Source organism: Balaenoptera physalus, assembly GCF_965194825.1.
Source record: "Balaenoptera physalus genome assembly, chromosome: 5".
NCBI lineage: Eukaryota > Metazoa > Chordata > Mammalia > Artiodactyla > Balaenopteridae > Balaenoptera > Balaenoptera physalus.
The window spans coordinates 85792388-85806842 of NC_138884.1; the positions used below are offsets into that span (position 1 = coordinate 85792388).

The 14455-nt window shown below is 33.3% G+C and overlaps 1 protein-coding gene across 15 annotated transcripts in view; it reads right to left on the reverse strand.

The window, feature by feature from the left end:
- N4BP2 (NEDD4 binding protein 2) overlaps window positions 1-14455 on the reverse strand; it is a 111562-nt gene that overhangs the window by 50178 nt on the left and 46929 nt on the right. For 12 of the 15 annotated variants that reach the window (XM_082464104.1, XM_082464107.1, XM_082464103.1 and 9 more), the window contains 7 exons: window positions 11143-11295; window positions 7217-9594; window positions 6506-6591; window positions 5943-5988; window positions 4160-4356; window positions 1969-2064; window positions 1242-1360 (listed from right to left, as the gene is read on the reverse strand). In XM_082464104.1, coding sequence (XP_082320230.1) covers window positions 1242-1360; window positions 1969-2064; window positions 4160-4356; window positions 5943-5988; window positions 6506-6591; window positions 7217-9594; window positions 11143-11295 — 3075 coding nt within the window. Of the gene's footprint in view, window positions 1-1241; window positions 1361-1927; window positions 2065-4159; window positions 4357-5942; window positions 5989-6501; window positions 6592-7216; window positions 9595-11142; window positions 11296-14455 lie in introns of those variants that run through there. The other 3 variants (XM_082464101.1, XM_082464108.1, XM_082464102.1) reach the window with 3 other exon arrangements.

Below are 14455 nucleotides of genomic sequence, written 5' to 3' on the forward strand. Positions count from 1 at the left end.
ACATGAATTAAGGGCTTCCCTGGTGGCGCAGTGGTTGAGAATCTGCCTGCCAATGCAGGGGACACGGGCTCGAGCCCTGGTCTGGGAAGATCCCACATGCCGCGGAGCAACTAGGCCCGTGAGCCACAACTACTGAGCCTGCGCGTCTGGAGCCTGTGCTCTGCAACAAGAGAGGCCGCGATAGTGAGAGGCCCGCGCACCGCGATGAAGAGTGGCCCCCGCTTGCCGCAACTAGAGAAAGCCCTCGCACAGAAACGAAGACCCAACACAGCCACAAATAAACAAAAAAACAAATAAAAATTAAAAAAAAAACAAAAAAAAAACATGAATTAAAATATGTATATGGCTATGTCAGGAAAAATTACTATAATCTATATTAACAAAGATAACTACACATGATATATAAAGAGTTCTCACAGATCTAGAAAGAAATACAAACAGCCAAAAGGAAGACAGACAAAGGGTAAGCAATTAATATAAAAAGAATTTAATGGAAAAAAAGCTCAACCTCAGTAGTAATAAGGAAAATAAAAATTTAAACAGCAATGAAATATTTTTCGCACCAGACTGGCAAAAAATTAAAAGATTCTTAATATCCAGGGCAGGTTACGCTATCAGTGCATATAACTAATATGGAAAGCCCTTTTAAAAGGAAATTTGGCATTAGCTGTAGAAAAATTTAATGTGCACACTCTGGACCAGCACTTTCACTTTTAGGAACTAGCCTACAATAACATTCACCCGCGCACACAAAAATGCATGTTCAAGGGTGCTCAGTGCAACATGGTTTCCGACTTTTCTGACAGTCAAAAAGCCCATAAACAGAGCATGTTTAAAGAAACTACGGTACTTTAAGAAATCACTTAAGAATACTATGGCATACTCTGTAGGCTTTAAAAAGAAAAGAGCAGATCACAAAGTATGGACAGAAGAAATAAATAACAGTAAAACTACAAAATAGTACATAAAACACAACCTATTTTTGTGTTTATACAGACACAAAAGCAAATAGGTACACATGTACACACATACATTAGTGTATGTATATGAGAAAAAATTGAGGAGGAATATGAACCAATTGGCAGAAACTCCTCACTTTCTACATTATTGCATTTAAATGGTTTATAATATACCTATATTATTTTTGTTAACAGAAAAATAAAAATAAGAGGTTAAAATGCATGACATATGATTTCAATGACATCACAACGGAAACTACACACAATCCTTCTAGCACTCACTTGTGGTCCTTGAAAATGTCCATCAGAAAATTTTGGTTAATGGCTGGAAATATCTTAAAGAGCTGCTTCTCCTTTAGTTTAGTGGCACAATCTTTTTCAAATATAAGCGGCTCCCTTTTCTAAAACAAACAAAAAAAAGACAAAAACCATCTTTATGATGGAATTTACAATACTAGTTATGCTGACCCAAAAGCATGGTTATTTTATTGCAAAAAGACTAATAATGTAAAAGCAGTCACAGACTTTCTTCACTGATTAAAGGTTGAAATTAGTAATATAAGTATTCTTGCACAATTTATTTATATCCCATTTTTTACTAAGTATTTGAAGCTGCTCATTAACACACACACAGACACACATACACACAATCACACATATACATATATGTGTGTGCATGTGTATATATACTCTCACATATACACACCCAACACATTCAATCATATTATACAAAAAAGGATGTAGATATATATATATATAAACAGGATATAAATAAATGAAGTCAGAGAGTAGAGAAAATAAAGGTAAGAATATAGGATAAAGCTAGCAAGTAAAATTAGTATATAAATGCATGCCACAAAATCCTGTACAATTGCTAAAGGTGGGCCACAAATTCAGTTCTTAGCTTCTTAGTGGCCAAAGCAAAGGGGGAAACAAAGATTCTCAGTGTCCATAAAATAAAAACAAACCAGTTGCTCAGGAGAAGTACAGCTTTTTCTGGTACTGAGACCTGAGAGAAATTTCTCCCATGGGTCCTCATAAAAGGGACACTGTGTGATGCTGTGAACAACGTCCTCAAAAACATATTCTCCTCAATGGGCAGAAACTACAATGTACAAATAAGTTGCAAATTCAGGTTGACAGAAAATCTTAAAATTCACATTAAAAAAATTTTTTCACAAACATATTTACTCCAAAGTAATTGTATGAGAATTGTTACTAATTATTATTTTTTCAAAGTCATATTTGGATTGTTTAAACAGCCAAACCGAAAGAGCTTTCCTAAAATGTGCCATTTTAATTCTAATTGAGGAATATGGTAATCATTCTTAAAGTGATTTCTAACTCTAAGACAATTTACTGACATTGTGATTTAACTATGTAATATTTTTGTTTATTCCAAAAATCCTAATGTCTGAAAAATAACTTCCTATAAAATTTCAAAGGTGTCTCTGAAAATATAAAAATTACAATAATTTAGGAAAATCCTGGAATAATTGTTGGTTTAGGCCAACAATTGATATTTAGGCCATTTATAACACCAAACAACAATAAAAAAAGAACCACAATAGGTGACAATCTGACCAGTAAAAAGGACTGATCAGACATCACAAGAGTGATGAAAACAAGCCACCTTGAGAATTTTAAATATTCACATCTTATTTAAGATATACATTATAATCCGACCTTACTAAAAAATTCAGTGATCAGATTTACTACCAATCTGCCAGATCATAGAGTTTCTAAACTACAAATTCTAAGGTCCCATCAATAAACTGAAAACTCATAACCGTAATCATGTTACAATTAATTACCCAATTCATACATTATGCCTAATGTTTATTTTATATGCTTTGTTTTAAAAGAATGTAAATGATATTTCTCCTTTGGGAAATTCTCTTACTGAGAAATTTCTCCAGAAATTCTCTTAACTGAGGCTCTAAGGGGGAATACCCTCAGGATGAAGAGTACAGCTTCTATTACCAAACCCATGGAAAGAAAAGCAAAAATCACTGATAGGAAAAAAAAAAAAAATTTAAGTTGGAAAGTCAAAGAAACTTTTTTGTTCATTATTATACTAAGAGATTAAAAGGCAGGTTAGAACCATAAAGATAAGTTTCAGTAGAGGAAAATGGCATTTCAACAAAAAGTGTCACACCATTTTGAGCATAAATTCTAGGCTTTCCTTATTTTTTAAGAAAATCTATTTCTCCAATTTATTACATATGTGAATTGAAGAAGGATATTTGAAACAACACTAAATTATAAGATCCTACTGAAGAGATTGTTCTTTGGATTATGTAAACATGCAAAGATGGTAATGGTAGCTTATTTCCAACTTAATTAACAAGATAACTGGGGGAAATAAATATGAAGGTAGAAGAATCCCATCATTCTTTCTATGCCCCAATTCTATGTATTTCAGCCAGTACAAAGGTGTTCCTTTGAGCAGTCAAATGAGTGAAAAAAGAGGGTAAAATGCTCTAAGATCACCAACTAAGAAATTTTTTTCCCTTGAGAATTGGACTAAATAACCTCTAAGGTCTTTTCCCTTTTGATTCTGAAATTCTCTAATACTGATTTTCAGAATTCCAAAAAAGGTTAAGAAAAAGAAATGCAAAATAAACCAAATTCTCTTACGGCTTCATATAATTAGATATGTTGAATAAAGAACAAAAATTAAGTTCAAAGCAAAGTGAAATATCTGTCTGAACTTGTTTAATTGAAAAGTTAGATAAAAAAGAAGAGTATTTAATTTCAGATTCATAAGTTTCTAAAATTTTTCTCTAAAAAAATTTTGTTTCAAAGATGGACAATTCTTTAATAGCAAGTGTCATTTCTTATTACTAACTTATAAATGAAATTATCTTCAAAGGAAATATTTCTTTCATGTTTTTCTAGAATTAAAAAATTACAGAAGTAAATGTTAAAGATAAGATATATACACCTGCAAAATTAAATCTAAAACAACAGATTTAACATAAATTGGCTTACTGTTATAGAATATCAACTAATTTTCCAGAAGCAAAGACCTCCAACTTCAAACTACATTTAAAACTTCTCAATTTTAACATTAACTTCAATCAGGTTAAAATACAGATTTCAGACTAGGAAAAGTAGAATCAAATGAAAATCAAAAAGTAAACATATGATTAAATTAGAGTCAGAGACAAAGGCTTAATATTTATACTAACTCATACCAAATCATGCTTTTCCTGTAAGGCAATTTCTTCTGACATTATTTCTCTGAGTGATACTTTTTTAGTATGAGTGTTCCAATGATCCAATAAGGGTAGCATTTCAGGTGCTGCTAAAGTCTTCAGTAATTTTTTGCCCGTTCTCTGAGATGATTTTTGTTCTGGATTATCAAGACCAACACGCCCAACCAGGGAAGAACCTACAAAAGCAGTATCAATAGTGTCAGACCATCAACAATAAATGTACAAATTAGGCATTATTCATTCTGTTACATCTACCTCAGAGAGACCCAGAAAACATGATTTTTTACTCTTTGCTTATAAATACAATATTCCAAGTTGTATTTCAAAGTTTCAAAATACATCTTCACATAATCGCAAGCAAGTATAAATGTAGAAATATTCAAATGAACAATGATCTGGGTATTACTGTAAATCAACTCAATGCTTCCCCACTCTTTTTCATATCACATCAACACAGAGAAAACAGTGACACACATATATACACTGGTAAACAGAGGAAGCTGCAGCCAGCCAGAAGTGAGCAGCTTTGGTCAGCTCTGCTTGGCCACTCCAAGAACTGAAAGGATGAATATTTCTGCAAATCTGTAACCCATTGGAGGCCTACAATAAATATGGAACAAATGATATTCAACATAAGGAAGGAACTAAACATTCTAAGAAGTTCATAATAACAAGACTTAATGTATAATATTTCAGCTTTTCTAAGAGCAACACATTCTGATATACTCCTTTGATTTCCTGGAGAGTGAAGAAATAGCAAATACGGTCATCTGAATAACTCTGATACTCTTTGGGAACCTCTAGCTCTCGAACAGCTTTAGCTCTTGAACCTACAACACAGGTCTGAACTAAAGTTAAGAATCTTCACTCTAACAATCTTCAACCTGGAGTCCTAGTACGGAGTGAACAAGAGAGGCATCTGGAGGAACTCAGGCACAAAAGGAGGACCCTGTAACAGGTCTGCCACCCTGCGCTAACCACTTACGACAACGCTATCTAAGAAATCTTCTGGAATCAATTATTTTCAATTTGGCAGATGTAATCAAAAAGCAGGTTGACTTTTGTGCTCTAACTATATTAACATCAATAAAAAATTTGAAAAACCAAGTAATATTTCAATGATGCTCTCAAACACAGGAATATTTTATTGCTCTCAAACCAGAACAGCTTCCCTTCATTCAGAGCAAAATCATAAACAGGAAACACCCTGACTATGTGCATTAGAGAACACCTTGGGTGTTCCACAGCACTCCTGGTTTGTTTTTTTTTTTAATTGAAATATAGTTGATTTATAGTGTTGTGTTAGTTTTCAGGTGTTAACTGAAAGTTAAATGATATTATAGGGGCTTTTTTCTTCTTTAAGCTTTATTTTCTTTTGTATCAATATTAAATGTTCAAACTTTTATTTGCAAATCAAAATTCTTGGGTAACATATTTTGTGGAAGTATATTTAAAATGAGTTAAGATTCAGGGACTTCCCCGGCCTGCTCCCAGTGCAGGGGGCCCAGGTTCGATCCCTGGTCAGGGACCTAGATCCCACATGCCACAACTAAAAGAGCCCTCATGCCGCAACTAAAGATCCCGCACACCTCAACAAAGATCCCACATGTGGCAACGAAGATCCCGCATGCCACAACTAAGACCTAGTGCAGCCAAATAAACAAACACTTAAAAAAAAAAAAAAAAAGAGTTAAAATTCATACACACACACCAAGTTTCAACATCAAGACAAGAACATTAGAAGTGAAAATATGTGTTTTACCTTGCATTAATTTGCCACAGGATACCTCTTCTTGTCTTTGTCGCTCCTAAACACAGAGGCAGAACAGGGGATTGGCAAAGGAGGGTGCATTAGAAAACAAGCTTATATTATTTTTCTCTAGTAATCATTTTTCCCTGTAAAACTATCAATCATTCTTGCTAAATCTAATAAAACTAGATAAATATAATTATAAATTGATTCCATCTATATATTTTTTCTACTTATAGAGCTCTTATGCTGTGATTTTTTAAAAACTGCTTATGAAACTTAATTAGCACTACAAGTCTTTAAGGAGTAAAAAACTATTTATGATTTTTTTCCCTAAAAAAAAAAAAAATCAACAATCATATTGAGCTCCGTCATTAATTATATAATTTGGCCAGTCTGGAAATAACCTAAAATACTGGAAGGAGAAAAAAAAATCAGTAACCTGTTAACTGGTAAAATTAATTCTCTCTCAAAGTCAAAATTCAATAGAATCTTTCATATAACAGATTTTATTGAAGAGCAAAGGTGACAAAATGTACACAAAAGGAGCTTTCTTTAAAAAGAAGCCTACCAACCATTACAGATTCTTTCCATTTTTCATGAATCACTTTAGCCAGATTCAGATCTATATGAACCACACAATCCTCAACTGTTAGGGACCCTTGTGAGGGGGGGAAGAAAAGAAAAGAAAATATGATCATTACTCATTATACATTTGCAGAAAACATACTCAACTACCTTATGTATCATAAAACTAATTTGTATTTTTAATTACTAACCTATGTCTCTAGTTCTAAATCTCTTGGAATATTTTTATGTAATATGTCATTGTTTTCACACTTCTTGGCAGGTACAATTATATTATGTTTCATATATTTAAGTTATTCATGTCCATTAGACTAAATATATTTAATATATTCATTTCCATTAGTCAAGACTTTCCAGTAGGCATACTCTAAGGAATTATCTTGCCTTAAGTGTATCTGGAGTAGCACCAAAGGATTCAAAAAGATGTGTCTGTGCAAATAAGTATGAGGTAAATACCAGAGAAAACTTCCAGTATATGCACAAGATGAATACAAAGTCCATCTAAATACTCTCTATTTCTTCAAATTATATACTTAAAAATCTTCTACAAACACACTGTGTTAAAAATAATAAGGTAGGCAACACAAATTACTTTTACACTTCTATTAACATAAAATAATTTTAAAATTGAACTAGACTCTCTATCTATATTCTATTTACACAAAGATACACATATAAGTAATTTACTTTTTCCTTACCTGAATCAATACCAACAGGGCCAAATAACTCATTGAGCTGAAAAGCCAGTTCAGGGGGTAATGCCAATTCCAGACAGTCTATGGTCAGCGATTTGGCCATCACTGGCGTGGGATTCAATGTCTCAGTCTTATCTTCTTCAGTAACTCCAGCTGACAAAGCACTCCCTGCCATTAGAATTTTTTCCACTTCCTGTTCATCTTCATTCATAAATTCTTCTGTGTTTGGAAATTTCACATAATCCTTTGGAAGATTTTCACTTTTATTTATGTCAAAAGAGTCAGTAAAATAAAGTTCTTCATGTAATTCAAGATCCGAAGTGCTCGATACAGAATTTAAAATATCAGACAAATTCAAAGAAGAATGTATACTGTCTCCAATCTCAGTGACTTCTGGATTCTTCTCCATTTCACTCACATTTTTAGTGGTAGTAGCTTTTAGAGTGCCTGGAAAAAACTGCTTAACATTATATAAACCTGAAAGTTCTGCCTGACTATTAGGAAGTACTTCATTATTATTCTTGAGATATACATTAGGAAATATACCTGTTATTAATCCAGGTTTTTCAGTAGTTATAGCTCTTATTTCTGCCTGCTCTAAGTTTTCCTTTTCTGAATTACAGGTAGACTGTACATTAGTGTTACTGATACCAATTCCATGGCTAAATTCTGGCACAGAAGAATTAGACTCCTCTAAGCTTCCTCTTTGGCTAATAATTTCCTTCAAATTCAGTCCCAGAGAAAATGGCCCAATTTGTGCTTCATCATATGACTTTTTTATATTCTCAAATTCAGTATCCTCACATAATTTAGTTTCAGAATCCAATAAAAGGCTTGTGGCCCAAATAATATCTTTGTTACACCTCTCATATAGGTCTTTTAGGGCTTCTAATGAAAACGATCCAAATAGTTTACAAAGAATGTTTAGATTTTCAGATTCATCAGCACTGGTAAGCTCACTTTCTTCAACATATGTGCTTTTGTCATACATTACCCTATATGGAATTGCTTCTTGAACATCTAATTTTGTGTTAATATTGAAAGCTTTCGGTTTAAATCCATCTAATCTTCCTGTTAATACTCTCAGAGAATCTGAAACACTAATTTTATTCTTTTCTATTTTCCATAAGAGAGCAAAATCCTGTGGTTCAGTCTGAGTACACTTGCCTACTTCTATTCCAGGGACTTCTTTAGTCTTTTCTTCTTGAAATTCAGCTAAAGTTTGTGGTCCCACTCCTCCAGGAGCAGTTGGCACACTATTGGTAAAAGTAAGAGACAATGTGTGTTGCCTATGAATCTTTTTACTTGGACAAGTTTTATTCTCACAGGTCATTTCATTGGGCAGCATTTCAGAACTTCCTCGAGTAGAACTACCCAACGTTTTTAGTTCTTCAGGGCTTGTGCCCCAACAGGCCTCACGTGCTGTATATAAGGACATTTCATTCATACTGTTGTTAGTTCCAAATTCTAGGTTGGGTTCATTTAAGCCAGCCTTTGGCATTCTCGATCTGTGTTCTCTCTGAGCTAAAGAATCAGATGAAGGCCAGTCACCCACAATGTTGAATGAGTCTTCTTCAGTATTTTTATAAGTACCATATTTACAGCTATTGAAAGATTCTGAGGCATCATCACACTGTGACTTGCTGTCATCCTCTACGTTTTCATGTGGAGATCCTCGTGGCTGGATACAATCTATACTCACAGATAAACTACTGTCTAATACTTTATGTGACTGAGGGCAATTATACTTTTTGTCACTTTGTATAGATACAGCTTTTTCAGTTTTTCGGTTCCTTTTTGTCCTCTGACCGATAGACTTATCAACTGGCCAGTCACCAACAAAAGACAGCTCTTGTCTTGGGAACTTTTCCGAAGTTGATTTGCTTTTTTGTTTTCCAAAGGCTTTTTTCTTTACTCCTGCTCTTTCTTCCAGCATTTCACTAGATGAAGATTTTTCATTTTGAAGTGGTACAGTATTTGAAAGACCACAGTCTTCTTGATTATTTCCACCATAGCAAATACTTGGTGATATTCTCTCTACAAAACTATCTGCATTGGTTTTACTACACTCTTTTTCAGGAGCCATTTCTACTGGTTCTTCTTTTTCACTTTTGTCTGTTGCTCGTTCTTTGCTTTCAGAATCAGAAAAATAAATGTCTGGAGCTTCCTGAATGAAAGCATTCTGAATGTTAGGATTCATACCACTTATTTCTTTTTTTCCGTTGTTTAAATCTGCATTAGGGAGATATGTAACGTTCTCAGGTAACAAATTTTCTTTGGTCACACCATGTTTCTTCTCTTCAATTAACTCTGGATGCTTCAGAGATGAGGATAAAGCATTTTCTTCTTTTTCAGAGGCAATATCTTCATTGTCTCTTGGGCTGTAAGATTTGTTTTTAAGTATTATAAGGAAATCTCTTAATGTTGCCATTAATATTATGATTTAAAGAATCATTCAACTGAAAGACAAGACACTTGATCCTTCCCTAATACACTATGAACACATCGCTTTATTGTAATCCCAACACCTAGCACAACGCTTGGCATACAAGAAGCACTCAAATTTTTTCAAATTGAATAATTAACATGAGATTTTCAGTTAAGGTGTTTATTATGCATTAAATATTAAAGTTAAGGTTCTAAATTTGTTCCCAGAAGAGGACACCTCCCTAGCTCCTTTCCAACCTATTTAAGCTTAATATATGTGAAACTAGGTCTGCCTCTATACCACCTGTCATTTGCTGCAGAGGAAAATGCTTAAGATTGATTTACAAAGTCTCAAAGAGTCAACCAACATGATCTGCACAATTAAGTGAAATGAGAGAAAGGGAGGACAGCTCTCATTTGAGATGTCACTTGCTAAATTTTTTAAAACCATACTCGATGTTAATTTCAGACTCAGAGCACTTTTGCCGAATCATTATACTTTGAACTTCAGTGCATTTTCCTTATTTAACAACTCATCTTCCTTTCTTTCTTTATTGCAGGAGTTCTCAAAGTCCCAACTCTCCCATGAAGCCTTCCTAAGTGAAATCACACCTAACATTCAGTTTTCTATATATCAGATGCTATTATAAGTCCTTCACAAGTATTAATTCATAATCCTTATGAGATCCTTATAAGCAAAGTGTTATTATTGCTATTTTGCAAATGAGGATCCGAAGTATAGAGAGATTTTATAATTTGTCAAAGATTACAAAGCTTTGGGATTTGAAGCCAGGAAATACAGCTAGGGAGCCCATATTCTTAACCACTTTGCAATACTGCTCCTCAATAAAAGAGCATTTGTGAATTTTCTTTTCCCAACTCCTTTTTAAAAGGGTCTCTCATCCCTAATCATCAAAAAATGTGAGCAATTCAGACCTCTAGTTATATTTAAGACTCTTCTTTACTCACTTATTTATTCAATTGTTTATGTATCCTAAATGTTTTTAACATAATCAGTACTATACTGAATTGCAAACTTTCAAAAGGCTATGACTTGTTATTACTTAGTAAAAGTATACCATGCATAATACATTTTTACGATACTAGCTTGAAGGAGTATTTTTATTAATACCTAAGAAAATTAAGAGGTAATGTGACTATATACAAAATAACAATAGAGGGTAGATAAGGTAACAGATAAATACTGGAATAGCAGCAAGTTAAATAAAGAAGGCAGGAGTATTCATAGTGTAAACATGGACCTACATAAACCAGAAGACAATGAAACCCCCACATATGTCATCACCCACATAAACTTTTACTTCTCTTGCTAACCATATATATCCTGCTCCAGGTAAGACTATACCCTAAACCCTACAAACAACAAATGCCTACCTTATTTTTAAAGTTATTTGGCAGTGATTTTAGAAGTTCCTAAACTATCAGATTTTTTTAAATTAAATTTTTAAATTGAATTTTTGTACATAGAGACTTTAACCTACCTAGTACTTCTGTCACAAGAATATGCACACAACTCGATACGTTCCATTTTCTCTGGAACTGAAGAACTCATGATTATGGGCACTGAAACAAAACGTTGATAGTGTTCCAACATTCTTGTTATTTTTTCTTTGCTTATCCCATGAATATTACGCCTAAAAATTCCAGGGGAAAAAAAGGGTAGAAGGAACATTGGTAATTAAGTTTTTAAAAAATCGGCTCATATAATGTTAAGAGAAACAATGATACATTTCTAATACATAAAAATATCAAAACTGGTTTATTATGACACAATATAAACTATTTGATTCTAAGTTTCATTTTATTCAGAATGTCCTAAATTACCATTTTCTTAATCATGCCATACAATCTTTTCCAAACATCCTTCATCAACTTGGAAAAAACCAGCAGATCTTAATAACTTTAAAAGAAGTTATTCTCAAGCTCTGCCAAAAAAACTCAGACGAATATGACCATCATTTCAATTGATTAATTATTAACTAGTGACTAAAATAATTCCACTACAGAGGCTTCCAGTTATGCCAGTACAGCAGACTAGATGTGCCAAAGGACACTCCTATTACAATAAAACTGGATCCCATACGAATTAAAGCAGACACACACTTTAACACATTTTAAGTTCAAGTAAAGAAAAAAATTCCTAGTATTTGAAGTCTCTGGATGTCCAAATATGAAGTTCGTTATATTTGTGCTTTCATTCATGGTAGCTTATTCCTTTGTTTTTGTTTATGAGCTCACACTTAGTTGAATCTAATATATGGGAATCCTTAGGCCTTAAACTGGGGGTGCTTTCATTCATACAGCATCTGAATTTGCATCTGCCAGGAGGCAAGATGGTATGCTTTAGTCCTTCAAGGGTCTTGTCTTAATGAAAACATCCAGTTGAAACTCTCCTATCTCAGGCTGGATCCAACGTTTAGTGTCTGGATCTCGGGGCTAATATTAGCATTTGCCACCTGGGGAAATCTGGCTTTCATATTTAAATACCTCAGTCTTATCTGGTTTCAGACGACAGAGAAGCAAAGAGATAGAAAATATGAAAGAGAGGTTAAGAGACATAGACATAGAGGACAGAGCAAAAAGGTCTAGAATACATCTAATCCAAGTCCCAGAAACAGAAGAGAGAGTACGTGGGACAGAAGCAATTTAAAGAAAAATGGCTGAGAATGTTCCAGAACTGATGAAAGACATCAATCTCCTAATCTCACAAATCCAAAAAATCTTAAGCAAGATAAATAAGAAATCTACAACTAGAAACACAGTACTGATATTGTCATTCACCAAAGATAGAGATGATATTAAAAGCAACTAGAAATTTTAAAAAACTAATCATCTACAAAGAAACCAACTATTAGAATTACACCTGACAACAATCATAATGGAAGTCAGAAGACAAATGTCCTCATCAATAACAGAAACTGTCAATCTAGGATATATACACTCAGCAAAAGTATCTTATAAGAATGAGGACAATAAAAGGATTTTCAGATTTAAGAAAAAAAAAAAAAAGAAAGAGGTTGACATGAAACTGGCCTACAATGTAAAGAAAATCCTAAAAGATGAATGTCAGGCAGAAGGAAATTCTCAGATGAAAGACCTATAATGAAAGGAAAATTAAGCACAAAGCACTACACAAAGCACAAATAACTACACGAGTGAAAACAAACACCATCTGTACATTCCGGACAATCATAGCATGTAAGTTGGAAGGGAGGTAAGTATCAGAGTTAACATGTTTGAAAGTCCTTGTATTTGTGAAGAGGAAAGCTAGGAAAATGGTTTAATTTTAAAGTCTGCATGATAAAACATTTAATGTAACCACTAAGAGAGTTTAAAAAGTGTATATAATCTCCAAATTAGTAGAGAAGGAAAAAACGAATAAGAAAATTTGCATTCAATTAAAAAAATCCAAAAAAGGCAAGACAGGAGGAAAAAAACAAATATATAATTTTCTGTGATAGGAGAAAAAACAATCACAGAAAAGGTTAGATAAATAAAAAGTACAGAGAGAGACAGCAAGAAATAAGACCAATTATATGAATACCCAAAATAACTGTAAAAGAACTAAGCTTATCAATTAAAAGCCAAAGATAGAGTGAATTTTTTAAAATCCAGCCATACTGGTTATAGAGATACACCTAAACACAAAGATACTGAAAGGTTGAAAGGAAGAGTATAGAAAAAGAAATAACACTCAAATACTAACTAAAAGAACTGGTATAATTCTATTTATATTAGACAAATTTGATTTTATAACAAAAATTAATATTAATAAAAGAAAATTACTAGACAAGGATAAAAGGTTCAATTAGAGTGATATAAAAATCTTAAGCTTATATGCACTTCAAAAAATATCCTCAGTATATTTAAAGCGAAAATGGGCAGAATTATAAGGAAAAACTGACATAATCAACATAATAGAGGGAGATATCAACACCTCCCCCATAGTACATTTTCTCATCCCTCTCTTAAATATTAATCCATCAAGCAAAATTTTCTGAAAAGTAAAGCTACAGATGCGAGCAAAAGAATAAGCATGATTTAATGATATATTAATATACTATAACTGTTATACATTCTTATCAAGCAAATATGAACATTTATAAAAAATTGACAATGAACTAGTAAAACACATCTTTAAAAATATCAGAGAATTAGTATCATACAAACCGCACAATCTTACCTACTGCAGTAAAGTTGAAAACCAATTTTTTTGAAAAGATAAATTTTAAAACCATCTGTTCAAAAATTTAAAACATAGTTCTTAACAACCCAAGGGTGAAAGAATTAAAGTAACAGTAATGAAAACTAGAAAATAAATGATAAAAAGAAGATATTATATATTAAAATTCTAGGAGCATCTAACATGATACTTAGGGAAATTTATAGCATTAAATGCTCATAAGAGAAAATGACCTAGGGCTTCCCTGGTGGCTCAGTGGTTAAGAATCCACCTGCCAATGCAAGGGACACAGGTTCAAGCCCTGGTCCAGGAAGATCCCACATGCCGTGGAGCAACTAAGCCCGTGCACTACAACGACTGAGCCTGTGCTCTAGAGCCCAAGAGCCACAACTACTGAGCCCACATTCCACAACTACTGAAGCCCATGCGCCTAGAGCCCGTGCTCCCCAACAAGAGAAGCCACTGCAATGAGAAGCCCGCGCGCCGCAACGAAGACCCAATGCAGCCAAAAAAAAAAAAGAATAAACAAAGCAAAATAGATTTTTTTTTAAAGCAAAGAAAGTAGAATAAAAGAAGCAGAAATGAATGAAACATAAAACAAACTTAGAAAG